Genomic DNA, 22,659 nt, shown 5'->3' on the forward strand with positions numbered 1-22,659 from the left:
ATTGTAAATAATAAGGCCCCAGCATCGATCCCACACTTAAAAATCAAGAGGTGAAAGGGAGGCAGGAACTTAAAACAATCACCATCACTAGGGAAAAGGTGCTCGGAAAACTATTAAACCTAAATGCTGACAAGCCCCCAGGACTAGATGGCCTGCATCCTCGGATCTTAAAAGTAGTAGCTGAAGAGGGTCCCAACAGATTGGAAAATAGCTAATGTAACACCTTTATTCAAGAAAGGAGGGAAACAGAAAGCAGGAAACTATAGGCCAGTTAGCCTAACGTGTGTCTTAGGGAAATTACTAGAATCCATTATTAATGAGGTTATAACAGGATACTTAGAAAATCATAATGGATCAGAGTCAACATGGTTTTGTAAAAGGGAAATTGTGTTCAACTAATTTATTACAGTTCTTTAAGTAACAAGCAAGGTAGATAAAGGGGAACCTGTAGATGTGTTGTACTTGGATTTCCAAAAACATTTAATAAGGTGACGAATCATAGAAAGTTTACGGCACAGCAAGAGGCCGTTTGGCCCATCGTGTCTGCACTGGTCGAAAAATATTCCACCCATTCTAATCCCACCTTCCAGCATTTGGTCCGTAGCCCTGCAGATTATGGCACTTGCGGTGCATATCCAGACTTCTTTTGAATGAGTTGAGGGTTTCTGCCTCAACTACCCTTTCAGACAATGTGTTCCAGACCCCCACCACCCTCTATGTGAAAATACTTTTCCTCATCTCCCCTCTAATTTGTCTACCAATCACTTTAAATCTATGCCCCCCAGTCACTGACCTCTCTGCTAAGGTAAATAGGCCCTTCACCTCAATTCTATCCAGGTTACTACATCAAAGATTACTACACAAGATAAGAGCACATGGTGTAGGGGGTAGCATATTAGCATGGATAAAGGGCTGGTTAGCTAACAGGAAGTGGAGACTATGGATAGATGGGTCTTTTTCAGGTTGGCAAGCTGTAACTAGCGGAGTGCCATAGGGATCGGTGCTGGGGCCTCAACTATTTACAATTTACATCAATGTCTTGGATGAAGGGACCAAATGTATGGTAGCTAAATTTGCCTATGACATCAAGAAGTAAAGTAAGTTGTCAAGAGGAAGTAGATAGTCTACAAAAGGATATAGATAGGTTAAGTGAGTGGACAAAAAATTGACAGATGGAGTATAATGTGGGAAAATGTGAACTTGTCCACTTTGGCAGGAAGAATAGAAAAGCTGTATACTATTTAAATGGAGAGAGATTGCAGAACTCAGTGCTACAGAGGGATCTGGGTGTCCTGGTACATGAATCACAAAAGGTTAGTATGCATGTGCAGCAAGTGATTAGGAAGGCAAAAGAAATGCTGGCATTTATTGCAAAGGGAATTGAGTATAAAAGTAGCTAAGTTTTACTGCAGCTGTACAGGGTCCTGGTGAGACCACATCTGGAATACTGTACAGTTTTGGTCTCCTTATTTGAAAAAGGATATAATTGCGTTAGCAGTTCAGAGCAGGTTCACTCGACTAATTTCGGGGATGAAGGGCTTATCTTATGAAGAAAGGTTGAACAGGTTGGGCCTAAACCCATTGGAGTTTAGAAGAATGAGAGGTGATCTTATTGAAACATATAAGATCCTGAGGGAATTTGATAGAGTGGATACCAGGAGGGTGTTTCCTCTTGTGGGAGATACTAGAACTAGGGGACACAGCTTAAGAATAAGAGGTCTCCCTTTTAAGACAGAGATGAGGAGAATCGTTTTTCTCAAAGGGTCATTCGTCTGTAGAATTCTCTTCCCCAGAAAGCAGTGGAGGTTGGGTCATTGAATTTATTCAAGTCTGAGTTAGATAGATTTTTGATAGACAAGGGAGCCAAGGGTTATGGGGGGCAGACAGGAAAGTGGAGTCGAGACCACAGCCATGATCTTATCGAGTGGCAGAGCAGGCTGGAAGGTCTGAATGGCCTACTCCTAAGTCCTATGTTCCTAGTACAGCTACAACACTGGCATCTACCTGACAATGTGGAATATCATGCAGGTATGTCATGTCCACAAGAAGTCGGTCAAATCCAATCTAGCCAATTATCATGCATCAGTCTACTTTCAATCATGAGCAAAGTAATGGAAGGTGTCGTTGACAGTGCTATCAAATGGCACTTACTAAACAATAACTTGCTCACTGATGGTCGGTTTGAGTTTTGCCAGGGCAACTTGGCTCCAGACCCCATTACAGCTTTGGTCCAAATATGGACAAAAGAGTTGAATTCCAGAGGCGAGGTGAGGGTGACTGCCCTTGACATCAAGGCAACATTTGACCGAGTGTGGCTTCAGGGAGCCCTTGCAAAATTAAAATCAATGGGAATCAGGGGGTAGAACCTCCACTGGTTGGAGTCATACCTAGCACAAACAAAGATGGTTATGGTTACTGGAGGCCAATCATTTCAGTCGCAGGATATCAATGCATGAGTTCCTCAGGGCAGTGTCCTAAATCAGCTTCATCTGCTTCATCAATGCCCTTTTGTCCATAAGGTCAGAGGTGTGGATGTTTTCTGATGACTGCACAGTGTTTGGTTCCAATCGTAACTACTCAGATACTGAAGCAGTCCATGTCCATATGCAGCAACGCCTGGACAACATTCAGGCTTGGGCTGATAAGTGGCAAGTAACACAAGTGCTGGGCAATGATAATCACCAACAAGAGAGAATTTAACTACCTCCCCTTGATGTACAACAACATTACCATTGCTGAAACCCCCACCATTAACATCCTGGGGAGGGGGTGGTGGTGGTGGTGTTACCACTGACCTGAAACTTAACTGAACCAGCCATATACTGTGCCGACAAGAGCAGGTCAGAGGCCAGGGATTCTGCAGTTAGTAACTCACCTCCTGACTCCCCAAAGCCTGTCCACCGTCTACAAATAATGTACGATGGAATACTCTCCACTTTATTTATTTAGAGATACAGCACTGAAACAGGCCCTTTGGCCCACCGAGTCTGTGCCGACCATCAACCACCCATTTATACTAATCCTACATTAATCCCATTACCCTCTCACATCCCCACCTTCTCCCTACCACCTACCTATACTAGGGGCAATTTATAATGGCCAATTTACCTATCAACCTGCAAGTCTTTGGCTGTGGGAGGAAACCGGAGCACCCAGCGAAAACCCACGCGGTCACAGGGAGAACTTGCAAACTCCGCACAGGCAGTACCCAGAATCGGACCCGGGTGGCTGGAGCTGTGAGGCTGTGGTGCTAACCACTGCGCCACTGTGCCGCCCCCTTGCCTGGATGAGAGCAGCTCCAACCACTCAAAAAGCTCAAAACCATCCAGGACAAGGCAATCTGCTTGATCAGCACCCCATCCACCCCTGGCACACAGTGGCAGCAGTGTATGTACCATATATAAGATGCACTGCAGCAACTTGCCAAGGCTCCTTCGACAGCATCTTTCAAATCCAGGACCTCCATCACCTAGAACAAGAAGGGTAGCAGACGCATGGGAACACCACCACCTGCAAGTTCCCCTTCAAGTCACACACCACCCTGACTTGGAACAGTATTGCCGTTCCTTCATTGTCAATTAGCAAGAATCCTGGAATTCCCTTGTGGGTGTGGGCATGGACTGCAACGGTTCAAGAAGGCAGCTCACCACCACCTTCTCAAGGACAATTATGGATGGCAAATAAATGCTGGCCTTACCCAGAACCCATGAATGAAAAAAAAATCAGAAGTAGAATTGGTATAAATAGTTTGAGTTAAACCATTGACTGCTGTAATGACGCTGTATTGTGGATTGTGATATACTTCAGTTCTTTGTGAGTCGTGAACTTAATAATAAAGAATAATGTGATCACATTAGAATAGTGTAATATGATTTAGCTGAGTACTCACGTTGGATTATGTAACATGAGCTTGTTAAAGACCTGATTCTGTGGTTGTTACAACTGATGTCTGTGTACTATGGTGTTTAAAGTGATGAAACAAAATAGAATAGGAAAGCAGTCGCCAACACCATGTATTGAAAAAAACTGGCCATGCAGAACAACATTTTAAAGGGACCATTGCTTTGAAATTCACTTTCTTCTGTGTCAACTCCTGGAAACGACTTCCCACTAAATCACTGACAATTGCCCAGCCTTTGGCCTTCCACTCACTACAATACTTTTGTGACACATTAGACACTTCCTCATGTCCAAATTTGATGCCCTTGTCCCCAGCAAAATCTTTACTCTCTCCCATCCCGGATGATCTCATTAAATTTGTTAGCAAAATTAAAGCCCATTGGATTAAAGGGGCAGTGTGGATACTAAATTGGCTAAGGGTCAGAATTGAACACACTACTACAACTGAGGCCTAACCAGTGGTTTATCAAGATTTAGCATAACTTCCTTGCTTCTCTTCTCTATTCTCATACTAATAGAGTAGTGAATGGTTATTTTTCAATCTGGATGGAAGCATACAGTAGTGCCCCCCTGGGGTTGGTATGTGAGCCACTGCTCTTTTTGATACATATTAATGGCCTGGACTTGGATATAGAAGGGATAATTCCAAAGTCTGCAGAAGAAACAAAACTCAGCAATGTAGTAAACCATGAGGAGGATAGTAACAGAATTCAAGATGACATAGACTGGTGAAACGGAAAGACGCACGGCAGATGAAATTTAACAGAGAAATGTGAAGTCATACAATTTGGTAGGAAGAATGAAGAGATACAATATAAACTAAGTGATACAATTTTAAAAGGGATGCAGGAACAGTGAGATTGGCTTGGGGGAGGGTGGTCTAAGTACCCAAATCTTTGAAGGCAGCAAATGGGATCCTTGGCTTCCTTAATACCGTGGGTTTTTGCCGGGTACTCCGGTTTCCTCCCACAGCCAAAAGACTTGCAGGTGATAGGTAAATTGGCCATTGTAAATCGCCCCTAGTGTAGGTAGGTGGTAGGGAATATGGGATTTCTGTAGGGTTAGTATAAATGGGTGGTTGTTGGTCGGCACAGACTTGATGGGCCGAAGGGCCTGTTTCAGTGCTGTATCTCTAAATAAAAAAAAATTAAAAATGAGAATAGAGAAGAAAAGCAAGGAAGCTATGCTAAATCTTTATAAAACACTGGTTAGGCCTTATCTGGTGCATTGTGTTCAATTCTGGGCACCACACTTTAGGAAGCATGTCAAGGCCTTAGAGAGGGTGCAGAAGACATTTACTAGAATAGCACCAGGAATCACAGAATAATACAGTGCAGAAGAGGCCCTTCGGCCCATCGAGTCTGCACCGATGCATTAAAACACCTGACCTGTCTACCTAATCCCATTTGCCAGCACTTGGCCCATAGCCTTGAATGTCATGACGTGCCAAGTGCTCATCCGGGTACTTTTTAAAGGATGTGAGGCAACCTGCCTCTACCACCCTCCCAGGCAGGGCATTCCAGACCGTCACTACCCTCTGGGTAAAAAAGTTCTTCCTCAAATCCCCCTTAAACCTCCCGCCCCTCACCTTAAACTTGTGACCCCTTGTAACTGACCCTTCAACTAAGGGGAACAGCTGCTCCCTATCCACCCTGTCCATGCCCCTCATAATCTTGTCCACCTCGATCAGGTCAGCCCTCAGTCTTCTCTGCTCCAGTGAAAACAACCCAAGCCTATCCAACCTCTCTTCATAGCTTAAATGTTCCATCCCAGGCACCATCCTGGTGAATCGCCTCTGCACCCCCTCCAATGCAATCACATCCTTCCTATAATGTGGCTACCAGAATTGCCCACAGTACTCCAGCTATGACCTTACCAAATTTCTGTACAACTCCAACATGACCTCCCTGCTTTTGTAATCTATGCCTCGATTGATAAAGGCAAGTGTCCCATATGCCTTTTTCACCACCCTATTAACCTGTCATTCTGCCCTCAGAGATCTATGGACAAACACAGCAAGGTTCCTTTGTTCCTCAGAACTTCCCAGTGTCAGGCCATTCATTGAATACTTCCGTGTCACATTACTCCTTCCAAAGTGTATCACCTCACACTTTTCAGCGTTAAATTCCATCTGCCACTTTTCTGCCCATTTGACCATCCCGTCTATATATTCCTGTAACCTAAGACACTCCACCTCACTGTTAACCACTCGGCCAATCTTTGTGTCATCCGCGAACTTACTGATCCTACCCCCCACATAGTCATCTATGTCGTTTATATAAATGACAAACAATAGGGGACCCAGCACAGATCCCTGTGGTACGCCACTGGACACTGGCTTCCAGTCACTAAAACAGCCATCTGTCATCACTCTCTGTCTCCTACAGCTAAGCCAATTTTGAATCCACCTTATCAAGTTACCTTGTATCCCAAGTGCATTTGCTTTCTTGATAAGTCTCCCATGTGGGACCTTGTCAAAGGCTTTGCTGAAATCCATGTAAACTACATCAACTGCACTACCCTCATCTACACACCTGGTCACATGCTCAAAATATTCAATCAAATTTGTTAGGCATGACCTCCCTCTGACAAAGCCTTGCTGACTATTCCTAATCAAATTTTGATTTGATTTGAATGAGGGACTTCACTTAAGTGGAATGACTGGAGAAGTTGGGGTTGTTCTCCTTACAGCAGAAAAGGTCAACTTGGTGCTGTTTTGAACTGCATTTTTAAAAGATTTTTATGAATAAAGTATATTTTTGGGAAAAAAAAAAGATTTGGTAGCGGTGTTCAAAATCACAAAGGATTTTGTTAGAGCAAATAAGGAGAAACTACTTCCAGCGGCAGAAGGATTGGTAACCAGACGATGCAGATTTAAGATGATTGGCAAAAGAATCAGAGGTGACATGAGGAAACTTTTTTTTTTAAAACAGTGAGTTGTGGTGATCTGGAATATACTGACTGAAAGGGTGTGGAAGAAGGTTCAAAAGTAACTTTCAAAAGGGAATTGGATAAATACTTGAAGGGAAAAAATGGGCTGAGCTATGGAGAAAGAGCAGGGGGAGTGTGACTAGTGGGATACCTCCACCTAAGACCCAGCATAGGCATGATGGATTGAATGGCATCCTTATGTGCAGCATCATTCTACGATTCTAGTATCGTCCCTATCTTTGCTCCTTCAAATCCAAGGAATGCAAACTTGAGCGTATCTGGTGCACAACTGGTTTAGCCATTCATCACCAGATCTAGCTGGACCACATCAAGTGCTATCAGGCCTTGCTCTCCTTCTAACATCACCTCCACTAAGTGTAAGGATCTCATGGACTTGTCTTTCACTAAGATTGAGAATATCGATCACTGCCTCAGCTGCTTCCCACTACTACTCCATCTGGCTACTTCTCACCCCACCCCTCTCCTCCCCCTTTCCCTGCCCAACAAGTCAAACCTCCACCAGTCCTAGTCCTGAACTGGGATTGATTTCCAGTTTCCTATTTCCGATTGTGCCCTCTCTGAGCTCACCTTATCCATGAAATCCACATCCTGTCCCTCGACCGCATTCTCATTAAACTGCTGGCCCTCTGATTTACCTTCTCCATGCTAGCTGAGCTTTTAAATGGTTCCCTCTCTGCAGATACTATCTGACTCACTTCCAAAAGCCCCATCATCACCCTCTCCACAGTCAACCCCTCTACCTTTTAAAACCGGTGGACCATTTTCAACCACTCTTTCCTTTCTGAAGTTTTTGAATGTGTTGCCACCACTGAAGTCTGTGCTCATCTTTCCTGCAACACTATGTTTGAATCTCTCCGATCAGACTGATGTTCCTGCCACAATACAGACATCCTTTGTGACTGGGACAACGGTGCATTATCTTGTATTGGTCTCCTTGATCTCTTTGCAGCTTATGATACAGTTCACTACACCTTTCACCTCCATTGATCAACTCAGTGGGATTGCCCTCACTTGGTTCCATTTTTACCATACCTATCAATTCATAGCTACAGCATCTTTAGGAATGGCATCTGTTCCCACTCCCGAACCATTATTCCTGTTTTGCCCCAAGAATTGTCCCTACCTTTTCTTCTTCCTCATCTACATGATGCTTTTTGGCAACATCATCCACGAACATGGGGCCAGCTTCCACATGTACGCTGATGACACCCAGATTTACATCTCCACCACTTCTCTGAATCTGTCAACTGTGTCTATGTTGTCAGACTGCTTGCCCAATATCAGTCTTCAATTTTCTCCAATTAAACATTGGAAAGACTGAAATCAGAGCCTTTGGTCCCTGCCATAACTCTATCATCATTAGATTCCATCCTGCTCCCAGACATTTTCTCATGCTCAAACAGACTGCTCATAATCTTGGTATCTATCCTCTTTGACCCTGAGCTGGGCTTTCAATCCCATATATTCTGTTAGAAAGACTGCCTACTTCCACCTTTGTAACATCGCTCACCACCCACCCTGTTTGAGTCTATTTTCCACTTAAACTCTCATCCATTGTCACCTGCAGACTCAACTGTTGCAATGCTCTCTTAGTCAGCTTGTATTCTCCATTCTCCCTTAACTTCAGCTCATCCAAAACTTTTCTGTCCATGTCCTATCCCGCACAATGTCCTGTTCACTCTTCACCCTTGCTGACTTACAAATGGCTTTCGGATGCCCACACCAAATTAAATATTCTCATTTGTGTTTAATTTCTTCATGTACTTGCCATTTCCTACTTCTGTAACCTCTTCTATCTCTATAATTCCCATCGCAACAAACTTTCTGTTTCTCTAACTCTGGCTTCTTGTGCTTTACCCCCACTTCACATCAATATTGGCAATCATGCTTTCTGCCTTGTAAGACTCAAGTTCTTGAATTCCTTCCTCACACCTCTTCTTTTAAGGTCCTCTTTAGAATCCACTTCTTTGATCAAGCTTTTGTTCATAACTCCAGCTATCTGCTCCTTTGTCTCAGAGTTCTTTTTTTTGTTTGATTAGATCTCTGTGAAGTGACCTAGGATGGTTTTGAGTATTAAACATGTTACATAATGGAAGTTGTTTCTGTTTATCTTTCTTCTACTTGATACTGAACCAACTAGCGTAAAATCAGCCATTTTTATAATACAAAGTATTTTCTTTGATCCAGAACAGATTTTTGCAAAAATCTACTAGTCATGGCCTTTCAGAGTGTTTAATGTTTGGTGTGCAATTGCATGAGCAAGTTTTTGGCAGCTTTGCAAGGATCAGTCTCATAGCTCTGCCCAGCTCTCAGTGCAGGACACCGCAGGCAGCAGAAAATTTATAAACAGATTGTATCAGCAGATCTGAAAAAACCTGCATCCTGTACTTCCCTAAAGTAGTTCATCTACAAGCAGTCTTTGGTCAAGATCTAAACTCAAATCTAAAATTCATTAAGGTTTGCTCGCTTGGAAGGAAATAAAACATTTCAACTTCCCACTACAGTTGCCATTGGTAAATATCCAGGACTTAGCCAGCTTAGTTTCTTAAATCGTCTAATTACTGAAATGATAAAATACTTAGATACATCATACAAATGGGAAACTGAGGTGCAGTTCAGACACTGCACTTCTGTTTCTGAGGACTGAGTTAAACTTGTGTTCTTACTATGTTGCTAAGAATAGAATTCAAGTTGTGCCCTTACTATAAGCCTCGTTTTTACAATGGTTGTAAAGGTTCTTTGATAAATAAGTCAGGTAATGGAATTCCAGTTTACAGTATTTATGGTTTCACAGCCCAAAGCTGCTGTTAATTCAGCAAAAGTCTTGAAACTTACTTTGACAGGGTACAGGATATAGAAAAATAGTGTTCTTTTGAGATTAACATAACCACCTTGTAGAGTACTGTAAAGTGAATTTTACTTTACATTTGTCTGTGCTATACTTGACCTGGGAATGCTTGATGCTGAGAGCCAAAAGTGATAACATTTTTCATTTCTCAGCTTTAATAACCCTCTTAATGAGCATTAAAAAAAAATCTTCGGAATAGTACAACTCCCAAGATGTGTGCATTCAGGACCTCACAATGAATTTATTGCTGTTTGTGCTTATGTCAATTTAAATTACAATTCATCCATAGTTCTTTCCAAATTATAATTGCTGGTGAATACACATTAGTTGGTCAAGTAATAAATTTAAGATTAAATTTTGCTACCAGAACAATAACCTTGTATCAAAGCAAATCTGACCAACCAATCAAATGCAGAACTGCATGAGTTTGGTCAAACATTTATTCTATTTAGATTCCTGGCATTTATATTAAGTCAAATATAATTAATAATGCCCCTACAACTATCCTGATTATAACGAACAGTGCAAAGGAAGGTTCTGAAGCACATCAGTGTATATGTCAGGAATTAACTGTATGAAGACAGCATGAAACTCAACTATTATCTCCTCAGTACCATGCCTGTGAAAGGAGACAGTGAAATTTACACACACAAAGGCACACAGTTTATGCAGTATGAGATGCCTTAAATAGTGAAACAAGTAGATACCTACTTTCTGCAGCTAGCAATCCTAGTAAGTGGGCAGCATTTGGATAAATAACAAACATTAAGAGCTTTTCAAAAGTTTTGGCTGAATCATTTCAAGGTTGAAGCCATCATTGGTCAAAACAGTGAAAGCTTTAGTTCAGTGTTATCCAATACAATAGCCACTAGCCATATGTGGCTAATTGGAAATCCAGAAACAGATAATTGCTTTTCTGATCAGTTACTTAAAAATGAATAATAGATGACGCTGTTGGAAATCTCAATACTCATAGACATGCTGTATGCAGGTGCATTTTAATTTTTTTATACATTTGTTGGTAAAATGGTAAGTTGAAAAGAAGAGTGTATGGGTGTTTTAAAAAAAATTCGAAGTGTTTTACTTCCTTGGTTATTGAATGATGGCAGATGTTTATTAAATAAATATACATATGTGAAGCACATATACCTGCATTGTATGAGTGCATGCAAGACATTTTCCACGAAAATTATTGCATGTAGTTAAAATGGAATCATCAAAAGCCACACCTGCGGCTAATCAGAAATTTAATTTGGACAACACTCCTTTGGATCAATTTTGTTTGGACATAACTTTTGTTGTCTTTTTAACCGATCCACCAACTGATCAGATGCAAGAATAGAATCTAATGTGTGTGTTTAAAACGAACTCCATCATCTCCCCATTAAAACAAAAGGCAACCAGCTAATTCCCCACTGAAATGCAAGGTTTTCTACTTCCAGGCTTAAACCCCAAGTTTGAAGGGTGTTTTAATTAAATGCATGGTTCACAAAGCAGCCATTTTTTGTGAACATCCATACCAGTGTTCAAATGCTGCCTCGGTGGTGGTGAAAACCATACTATGCAACACTGAATATCTTTATATCAAGACTGGTACCAGTGACAATAAACTCACTTACAAGGATCAAATCACATGTACATTGAATGAAATAAAGGATGAAATATGAAATTAGCAGTTCTACTTTCACGGACAGTCAAATCAGGTCCTATACCCATGAACATTGTTTTACCATTATGATAGTGTAACTATTACATTACCAGCTCAAAGCAGAACATTTTAACTGTTTCAACTGAGAAGACACAGTTGTTCCGCAAAGGACTTTGTTATTGAGTGGATCAGATATTTTAAAAAAAACATGCATACTATTAGGGATGATCAAGTAAAATGGTATCATTCGCACATTCCTGTAAATTACCAAAGATTCATTGCCATCCTTTGCAGCACTTTGTCACAGTATTGCAATTTAATATCTTTTAAGGCCAATGTTCTTTGATGACATGCACTGTGTAATTAATTAATATACTGTTATCAGTAAACACAGTTTACAACTTGCACTCTTAATTTTGGTTACACAAACTTTGTGGACTGATTATAAAAAAAAACAGTAACATTACAAATACATAAAAACAAAAGGACAACTCAGGCTAACTTAATTTAGTGCACTGTTGCTCCAACTTAAATTAATTTACTCAGGAAATAAAATAACGATAACCATCTAATTACACATTACCAGATGCAGGGCTCTGTAACCACACAGGGCAAGCTAAATAAGAGTCTGTGTGAAATGAATATTTTTGTCTGTATACATTAATTCAAATGAGGGCAATGTTTGAAAATTTGCACTTATTTGCAAATTTAAATGCAAATTTGCCATATGATGAAAGCTTTAAAAGTCAGCAGGAAATGGAGGGGAGAGGCGATGAGGTGGAGAGAGAGAGGGAAGATGGTATGGAGGGGGGAGAGAGACGGGACGGTGGAGAAGGGGGGAGATGGGGCAGTGGAAAGGAAGGGAGGTAACAGTGGAGGTGGTGAGGATGGAGGGGGAAATTGCAAGGGGATGGGAGAGAGGGAGGGGTAGTTAGAGAGAGGGAGTTTAGACAGTGAGGGGCAGATGAGAGAGTGGGATGAGGAGCTGGGAGCAAAGGAGCAGAGAAAGAGCATTAGCTCGAAAGGGAAGATCGATATATAGAAGAGAAGTATAATATAGAAGGTAGGGAGACATACACACAGAGGAATGAGCAGGAGTCTACTGTTTTCTGATTTGTCAGTATCCATATCCTTAATCACAAGTCCACAAGGGGCAGTTTTATGGTGGAATTAGTTGTATAATTATTGTTTTTCATTATTTGTTAAGGATAATATGCTGTGTCAGTAAGGAAATACAGATTTAATAAATATAAAATATATATTTTGGTTGTAGAGCTTCAGGATTTTGCTCCATCAAAATTACATGGGGATCAGCTTTAATGTTTGGTTTCTCTAGAATGGAAAACATTTACCTGAGGAAGTGGGGTCTTCAGAGAAATCAGGCAGCTCCTCAGGAGGGTCCCCATAGAAAGAATTGAACTTATGACTTGATACAGCTGCTAGCACTGCCCCCTGTAAATAAATTAAATTTAAAAAATTGTAATCTTTTTGGGCAGACAGATTGAGATGACAGCCTGAATGTCAAAATTGCAGCTTGCAAAAGACGTAACTGGGCTTTTATTTACAACATTACCAGTTACAAACTGAATAGTCGCAAGAAGAGTATTATTGTAATCCTATGCGATATTACATAAAAAACATAAGAATTAGGAGCAGGAGGACATCATACTGCCCCTCGAACCTGCTCTGCCATTCAATACGATCATGGCCGATCTTCAGCTTCAATTTCACTTTCCCGCCTGCTCCCCATATCCCTTGATTTCCTGAGAGATCAAAAATCTGTCTATCTCAGCCTTAACTATATTCAACGATAGAGCATCCACTATCCTCTGGGGTACAGAATTACAAAGATTCACAACCCTTTCAGTCAAAAAATTTCTCATCTCAGACCTAAATAATTGGCCCCTTATCCTGAAACTGTGCCCCCTTATCTAGATTCCCCAACCAGGGGAAACAACCTCTGTCTCTACCCTGTCAAGTCCTTCAGAATCTTCTGTTTCAGTGAGATCATCTCTCACTCTTCTAAACTCCAGAGAGCAATAGACCCAATTTACTCAGCCTCTCATCAAAGGACAACACTCTCATCCCAAAAACTAATCTAGTGAACCTTCACTGCACCGCCTCCAATACAAGTATATCCTCCCTTAGCTATGGGGACCAAAACTGCACATAATACTCCAGGTGTCGTCTCACCAAAGCACTGTACAATTGTAGCAAGATATCCTCATTCTTGTACTCCAAACCCCTTGCAATAAAGGCCAACATGCCATTTGTCTTTCTAATTGCTTGCTGTAGCTGCATGCTAACTTTGTGTTCCTTGTACAAGTACATCCAAGTCTCTCTGAACATCAACATTTAGAAGTTTCACACCTTTAAAAAAAATTCTGCTTTCCTATTCTTACTACTAAAATGAATAACCTCACACTTCCCCACATTATACTCCATTTGCCACCTTGTTGCCCACTCGCTTAAACTGGTTTACATCTCTTTGCAACCTTTGTTCCCCCCTCACAGCTTACATTCCCACCTAGCTTTGTATCATTGCCAAACCTAGATTTATTACTTTCCATCTCTTTGACTAAGTCATTAAATAAAGATTGTAAATAGCTGAGAGCCCAGCATTGATCCTTGTGGCACTCCACTAGTCACAGTATACCAACTTGAAAATGCTCCATTTATCCCCAATCCTCCAGCCATGTTAATATATTACCCCAACTCCATGAGCCCTTATGTTATGTATTAACCTTTTGTGTGACACCTTATCAAACATGTTACAGACAGCTAAGAGATGACAGAGAAGGCTCTCCCTTTTCCACTTGCTTTTCCCCAGGATGAAGACTTGGTATGTTGCAGGCCTCTAATCTTTTCCTTGTTCACTGAAGAAAAAGGTTCGGAGGATAAAGAGGATGAACGTACGGTTGCAGATTTCTCTTGTTATATTCCAATCAAAATTCTGTGGTGAAACCCTGGTACGATATCTCAGGTGGGGAGTTCAGGCCAACTCCAGTCTCTGCTGCATCTACTGGCTCCCCTTTATCTACCCTACTAGTTACATTCTCAAAAAACTCTAATAAATTTGTCAAACATGATTTCCCTTTCGTTAAGTCACGTTGACTTTGTCTGATCATACAGATTTTTTACGTGCATTGTTAAGAATTCCCTAATAACAGATTCCAGCATTTTCCCGACGACTGGTGTCAGCCTAACTGGCCTGTTGTTCCCCATTTTCTTTCTCTCTCTCCCCTTTCTCGAATAGCAGCGTTACATTTGCTAACTTCCAATCCACTGGGGCCATTCAAGAATCTAGGGAATTTTGGAAAATCATAATCAGCACATCCACTAGCTCTGCAACTACCTTTATTTTTTTAGAACTCTCGATGTAGGCCATTGGGTTCTGGGGATTTGTCAGATTTTAGTCCCTTAAGTTTCTCCAATATTTTTTCTCTGCTGATATTAGTTGCCTTAAGTTTCTCACCCTTATTAGCCCCTTGAATTCCCTCTATTCCTGGTATGTAACTTGTATTTTCTACTGCGAATTCTGTCACAAAATAATTGTTTAATGTCTCTGCCATTTCCTCATTCCCTGTGCTAATTTCTCCTGTCTCTGCTTCTTGGTACCAACGTTTACTTTAGCTACTCTCCTCTTTTTTATATACTTGTAAAAGCTCTTACCAATCTGTATATTCCTGGCTAGTTTACTCTTATTCTATTTTTTCCCTTTTTATCATCTTTTTGGTGGCCCTTTGCAGGTTTCTAAAACACTCCCAATCTTCAGGCTTACTAATATCCGTTGTCACATTATAAGCTTCTTCCTTTAATCTAATACTATCCTTACATTCCTTAATAAGCCACAGATAGATCTTCCTTGCTGAGTTTTTTAAAAATGGAATGTATTTTTGTTGAACATTTTGAATTGTTGCTTTAAATGTTTCCCACTGTTTATTTACTACCATACCTTATAGTCTATTATTAAAAAACAAAGGACTAAAAACAAAGGACATACAATGATCTGGCAGCTAATACCAATGATACATTTAGTAGTATTTATGGAGGTATCCACATCAAATCATATTATAAAGTAAAGGCCTGCTCAAGTCACAAAAAAAAACCCGATCCGAACCCGACGGAACGCAACCGGCCCGAGTCCCTCCATTGTCTCCCCGACGTCATAGAGACGCTCACTCGCTCAGTGCGCAGACTCAGAGTTTCCCTGCTTGACATCCCGGACTCGCAGCTCAGCTAAGTTTCACTCCTTTAAACACTCGCCTGCAATTCTTGCTGTGTGTGTCTGACATGGACCCGGCCCGACCCGGACCCGGCCCAACACATTGTCAGGTCCCGTCGGGTTCGGGTCGGGTAGCAGGCCTTTATTATAAAGTAGGTTACAGAGCAAAGGAGTGACTGGAACACTCCTACAAAACACACATGTGTACAACCTTCCACTGAACTGTTTGCATCAAAGTTACGGCTGCAAAGCCAATATAATCTCACACAGGATTAAAAAAAATGTTTTTGTTAGATAAGATGTTTTCATTGTGCACATTTAGAACTCAAAAGGAAAACAAACTCATTTAGCTCATCCATAATTTACTTTTGGCTTGTGACCACCATTTCAAATCAATTATTACTTAGATATTTTAATGAGAAATATATCTGGGTGTTCCTTTTTCTCTCAAGGTTATTTTCAAATCAATATTTTTAGTTGCTAGTGAAATTTACAAGGTAGCATTTCTGGATGACTACAGAAGGTTACAGTTGTGTCTATATAGCAGGATGTCGGAATTATCAACCTTACATGTCATCCTACTATCCAAATAAAGAGATGAACAATAAAAAATATGATAAATTGAAACTAAAAGATTTTCTGAATATGAAGTTTAAGCATAATACAATTGGCTAAAAACTGTCCGTGCTGTTTTTTGGGTATGCGGATCGTGATTCACAACCAGCCTGTGTCAGTTCAGGTAGAGGTAGACAGCATGCAAATTGTGTGCTGCCATTTCATTTATCTGATTGTAGACGAGGGCCAAATGTCTGTCGCGCTGCTGGCTGCCACTATACTCAGCAGGGAGCCGAGCAGTGTGTGCTAATAGCATCTAGTGCAGCCAGACTTCTGTTCTTAAGAGCAGTCTGCCCTTCAAGAGACGCTGCACCGAATTACAGGAGGCTGCTGGTGAATACTATTGCCGCAATTCTAATTGAAGAAAATGGAATATCAGGGCAGAGAGAGGATTCCATGGTCATGGATGAGGTGCTGGAAGCCCTAGTGGTGGATGTGGACAAGAGGAGAATGCCCTGCTTCTGCAGGAGACCCTTAAGGACTACCCTTAGAAGAGATTGGAAGCATGTAGCCAGGGAGATTAATTCCTGGCCCAGAGGATCTGGCAGCAGTGCCACAAGAATTCTAATGGCCTCATGCATGTGGTCAAGGTCAGTGAATGCATCTTCACATGACATCTCCTATCCATTGCTCCACCAACCTCTTACACTGCTCTATGCCCCACACCCCCATCACTCACCCAGCACCAGTGTCTGGCACTCATGACTCTCACCTAACATCCAAAACTCCACCTCACCCTCGCACACCTACCAATGTAGCCAACCTCACACCCACCTGTCGCTGCCTCCACATACCTCCAGCTATTCAGCTATGGCAGGCACATCACCCAAACACAGTGTTACACAACCACTGACATTCTTGCCTCTCTCTTGCAGACAAGCTGACACGATAGAAAGAAGTAGAGCAGAACCGACAGGCAACAAGAGCACCTGCAGCTCAAGCCCCACGGAAGCGATAGCTTTCTGCATCATTGGGCCAGCTGTGGCAGAGTCCGTGACTTCCAGCATCACTGAGGACATTGACGATGATGGTATCTTCCTGCCTTATGCCCCCTCTCAATTCCCAGCTCTCCCTTATTCTGCTATCTGGCATGATGAACAAACTGCAGACGGTGTGACCATGGATCTCTTCCCCTTCTGATTTTCTGCTTTCAAACACCCAAGAGCTGCAGCTTTCCCAGTCACTGCAGCCCCAGGAGGACGAAAGAGAGCAACAGCACAGATCCCATCATTTGATCTGATACTTGCAGTCACCAGCTGAGATACGGGCACTGCATGTTCCTTGCAGGCTCGTATAGAGTTGGGATCAGCACATGGTAAGTCACTAGGCACAAGTGAGCTTCAGCCAGGCCAGGGGTAAAGAATAGCTCGTTTGCCAGCTCACTAGAGGGAAAGGAGAGTTCTGCTACAGGGGACTCGGGTGAGGACCTCAATGAGGCAGCATACAGGAGAACACGAATAGGCATGCACACCAAGATGCTTGGTTCATTAGCTGGCTTGCCAAACAGTCTCCTGTCATCATCAAGGAGCATGGAGGAGTACTGTTCCAAGTTGGCAGAGGGCATCGCGCAGATCTTTCTCTCTCTGCAGCCTCTGCTCCATCTCCCTGCTGTGCTGCAGACCTAGAGGCACTGCAACGACAGACACCATAGCTGTTGTAGCCTTTGTGTGGACAGGTCACCAAGTCCTCTGCCCACCACCCACCTCCCCTCTTCAGGAAGCAGCAACACACTCTGCCAGGAACTCACCACAACACCTCCAGAAACATTCCTGAGTACTTTCAGAAGCTTTGCAACAGAAGTTATTCAAAATTATCTTACCTGCAAGTTGGGCAACTGGCCCTTCAAACAACACTAGTGTTGGGCCACTCTCGCAGTTGAAAGTTTGATCTTTGGTGAGTGACAAGTGAATTGGTTGAATGGACCTGCATGGTCCAAATTTGGTAAATGGTCATCACATCAGCCAGTATGGCTGTGTGAATCATCATAGGTCAAGTTCAGTTACTACTGGGGTATGCAGGGGACATCCATGCGAGCACCCTTCTCAATAAGGTGGGCAGCACGCCAGAAGTGGCCAGCGGCGCAGTACACACCTCCAGGAGGGCGTTCAGCTTCCACAGTGCCATCTGCAGTGGCACTACTACTCTGAAATTCATGCCCAATTTATTTAAACTATACTGCTTGTTTGTAGTGCCTCTACTACTACCCTGTCTAAGACCAGGTAACTTAGCATACACTAAGGATCAAACCTCATTATGGTCTGTATGACTCAACAACTTATATTTACATAGTGCTTTTAATATAATAAAATATCCAAAAACACATTACAGGAGCATTTTAAAACAAAATATTACAGCAAGCCACATATTAGAGCAAAATACTGCGGATGCTGGAAATCTGAAATAAAAACAAGAAATGCTGGAACTACTCAGCAGGTCTGGCAGCATCTGTGAAAAGAGAAGCAGAGTTAACGTTTCACATCAGTGACCCTTCTTCGGAACAGTTCCGAAGAAGGGTCACTGACCCGAAACGTTAACTCTGCTTCTCTTTTCACAGATGCTGCCAGAGCTGCTGAGTGGTTCCAGCATTTCTTGTTTTTATTTAAGGAGATATTAGGTCAGACGACCAAAGGCTTGGTCAAAGAGGTAGGTTTTAAGTAGTATCTTAAAGGAGGAAAGTGAGGTGAAGAGGCAGAGAGGTGTTGGGAGGGAATTCGAGAGCTTAGGTCCAAGCCAACTAAAGGTGCAGCCACCAACAGCGGAGCAATTAATATCGGGGGTGCTGAAGAAGCCAGAATTAAATGAGTGCAAACATAGAGTCATAGAGTTGTACAGCATAGAAACAGGCCCTTTGGCCCACTGTGTCCATGCCGACCATAATGCCTATCTATACTAATCCCACCTGCCTGCATTAATTCCATATCCCTCTATGCCTTGCTCATTCAAGTACCTGTCCAGATGCCTCTTAAACGTTGCTACTGTTCCTGCCTCCACCACCTCCTCAGGCAGCACATTCTAGATACCTTCTTTGGGTGAAAAATTTACCCCTTTGATCCTGTTTAAACCTCCTCCCTCTCACCTTAAATCTATGCCCTCTAGTTTTAGTCACCCCTACCATGGGAAACAGACTCTGGCTATCTACCCTATCTATGCCTCTCATAATTTTATATACCTCTATCATGTCCCTATAGAGTCATAGAGAGATACAGCACCGAAACAGGCCCTTCGGCTCACCAGGTCCGCACCGATCAACCACCCATTTATACTAATCCTACATTAATCCCATTTTCCCTCTCACATCCCCACCTTCCCTCAATTCTCCTACCACGTACCTACTAGGGGCAATTTTTACAATGGCCAATTTGCCTATCAACCCGCAAGTCTTTGGCATGTGGGAGGAAACCGGAGCACCCGGAGGAAACCCACGTGGTCACAGGGAGAACTTGCAAACTCCGTACAGGCAATACCCAGAACTGAACCCGGGTCGCTGGAGCTGTGAGGCTGCGGTGCTAACCACTGCGCCACTGTGCCACCCATCTCGCAGAATTGTTGGGCTGGAGGAGATTACAGAGATAGGGAGAGGCGAGGCCATGGAGTGATTTGAAAAGAAGGATGAGTGTTTTAAAATCAAGATGTTGCTTGACAGGGAGCCAATGTAGGTCAATGAGCACAGGGGTGATAGGTGAATTGGATGCGGTGCGAGCTTTGAATGGGTAGAATGTGGGAGACCAGTCTGAAGCACATTGGAATACTCAAGCCTAGAGTAACAAAGGCATGAATGAGGGTTTCAGCAGATGAGCTGAGAAGGGGGCAAAGTGGGGTGATGCTACAGAAGTGGAACTAGACAGTCTTAATGATGGTGCAAATATGTTATCAGAAGCTCATCTCAGGGTCACGCATAGCACCAAAGTTGCGAACAGACTGGTTTAGTCTCTGACTACTTCCAGAGCTACGGAACAAAGTTTGGAGCGGGGATGGAATACAATGGCTTCAGTCTTCCCAATATTTAACTGGAGGAAATTTCTGCTCATCCAGAACTGGATGCCAGATAAGCTGTTTGATAATTTATCATCAGTGGAGGAATCGAGAGGGGTGGTGGTGAGGTAAAGCTGGTGTCAGTGTATCTATGAAAACTACCACTGTACACAAAGTTAAAAACTAATGCAGTGCACAAAGCCTCTAGGGAAGTGCCAAGTTACTTTCGAAATGCCTTTACTTTCAGAAAAAAATTACAGCTGAAGGGCTAATCTGTACAGCCAAAAAGAGCGTGGATGTGAGTGTGCGCGCACAGGAAAGATTGAGGTGGTTCTAATTGTTAACACATACAAGACATAGGATGCGTGTCGGTGTGTTACAGATATAGAGAGGGACAAAAACATGATGGGATTTAAACATGAATGAATGAATTTTAAATTTTGAGTTGAGAGGGGAGCAGCAGTCAATGTATGCCAGAAAGTGGAGAAAGGATAAACGGAAGAAAAAGACTTACATTTATATTCACGACATCAGGATGTCCCAAAGTACTTTACAGCCAATTAAGTACTTTTTTAAGCGTAGTCATTGTTGTCGGGAAATAGGGTAGCCTATAAGCTCTCAGAAACAGCAATGTGTTAAGTGATATTGATTGAGTGATAAATATTGGCCAAGGCATCAGGAATAACTCACCCCACTTCTTCAAAATAATACTATGGGATCTTTTACATCCACATAAGAGGGTTGATAGGGTCTTGGTTTAATGTCTCATCTGAAAGACGGCACTTCCAACAATGTAGCACTCCCTTGGTACTACACTGGAGTGTCAGTCTAAATTTTTGTGTTCAAGTCTCTGGACTGGGAGTGGCACTTGAACCCACAATCTTCTGACTTTGAAGTGAGTGTGCTACCATGGCTGACACATACGGGCAGCAGAATTTGGATGACCTGAAGTTCACGGAGGGTTGAGGATGGGGACGTGTCAGGCATCAGAACAGTTGGCTGGAGATGACCAAGGCATGAATGGGGGTTTCAGTGGGAGATAGGCAGAGGCAGGGATGGAGAGGGCAACGTAATGGAGGTGCATGCAGACAGTCTTTGTGATGGTCAGAAGCACATTGAGTATTGCTCTGGTACACCAACTCCCAACTCTCCCATAACTCCCCCACCCCAGAGCCAAATAACTTGTCAATACCTATTATCAAGGCTCACACCAGAGTAATGGCCACTATGGCAAGGTAACAGAGAGCAACTGGTGCCCATGGAACCATGTTCCTGCAAGGAGCCAATAACTTCAAGGAGAAAATTAGTAAGAAAAGCCCCCACATAACATTAGCACACCAACAAGCATCAGAGCGAATGGCCAGCCAAACTGTGTTGCTTGATACAAAACTGTTAACATTATTGTTACATCTAGATTACACAGCTATAACATTTTGAATGGATTGATGGATCTTGAGAATGATTTCCTCCCATGTGCTCTGGTAAAGACAATGAAGAGCCAGAGTAGAGTCATTGTGGCACAGAAGGAGGCCATTCAGCCCAGAGTCCATGCCTGTTCTCTAGAGCAATCCAATCAGTCCCTTTCCCCCGCTTTGTTCATTTTGGATGACATGTTACAGATTTTATTCAACTTTCAGGTTTATATAGCACAATTTGTTTGCAAGATTCTGTCAAAGGTATCAAATCTTCTTAAGGTTTAGCATTATATTCATCAGACCAGGATTCCCTGTTTTCAAAGGCTGTATGTAGTCAGTTCCCTTTTGGCAGTCTTGGTAACTGACACTGCCAAAGAAATGAAGATCAGCTTATTGATTCAGTCAACTGAATATTTCCAATTATTGTTCCCACCAAGCAGCTTAATTTTACAACAAGCACTTGCATAGAGCCTTTAATATAGATCCTAAGATGCTTCACAGAAGTATAAGGAAACAAAAATGGAGATACTGGGAGGGAATATCAAAAGTTTGCTCAAAGATGCAGGTTCTAAGGAGAGTCTTAAAGGAGGAGAAGATCGGAAGCAGTAGGGTTGAGGAACAAAATTCCAGTGCATGGGCCAGGTAGTTGAAGGTACAGCTTCTTATGGTGGAGTAAAGGGAGGGGAGGATTCCACTGGCTCTGCAGCTACATTTTTTAGAACCCTAGGACGTAGGCCATCAGGTCCTGGGGATTTTTCAGATTTTAGTCACAGAATCACAGAATTTGTACAGCGGAGGAGGCCATTTGGCCCATCGTGCCTGCACTGGCTCTCCGAATGAGCAATTCACTTAGTGCCATTCCCCTGCCTTCTCCCCGTATAACAGTCTAATTCCCTTTCGAATGCCTCGATTGAAGCTGCTTCCACCACACTCTCAGGCAGTGCATTCCAGATCAGAACCACTTGCTGCGTGAAGTAGTAGCCCCTTAAGTTTCTCCAATACTTTTTCTCTGCTGATATTAATTACCTTAAGTTTCTCACTCGTATTAGCCCTTAACCTCCCTCTATTGATGGTATGTAATTTG

At 42.5% G+C, this 22,659-nt stretch overlaps 1 protein-coding gene across 5 annotated transcripts in view; it reads right to left on the bottom strand.

Annotated features, from left to right (window-relative positions):
• Positions 1-22,659, bottom strand: part of caska (calcium/calmodulin-dependent serine protein kinase a) — a 615,545-nt gene that overhangs the window by 212,918 nt on the left and 379,968 nt on the right. For all 5 annotated transcript variants that reach the window (XM_068040666.1, XM_068040667.1, XM_068040665.1 and 2 more), the window contains one exon: positions 12,701-12,800. In XM_068040666.1, coding sequence (XP_067896767.1) covers positions 12,701-12,800 — 100 coding nt within the window. The remainder of the gene's footprint in view (positions 1-12,700; positions 12,801-22,659) is intronic.

This window comes from Heterodontus francisci, chromosome 10 (assembly GCF_036365525.1).
Source record: "Heterodontus francisci isolate sHetFra1 chromosome 10, sHetFra1.hap1, whole genome shotgun sequence".
NCBI lineage: Eukaryota > Metazoa > Chordata > Chondrichthyes > Heterodontiformes > Heterodontidae > Heterodontus > Heterodontus francisci.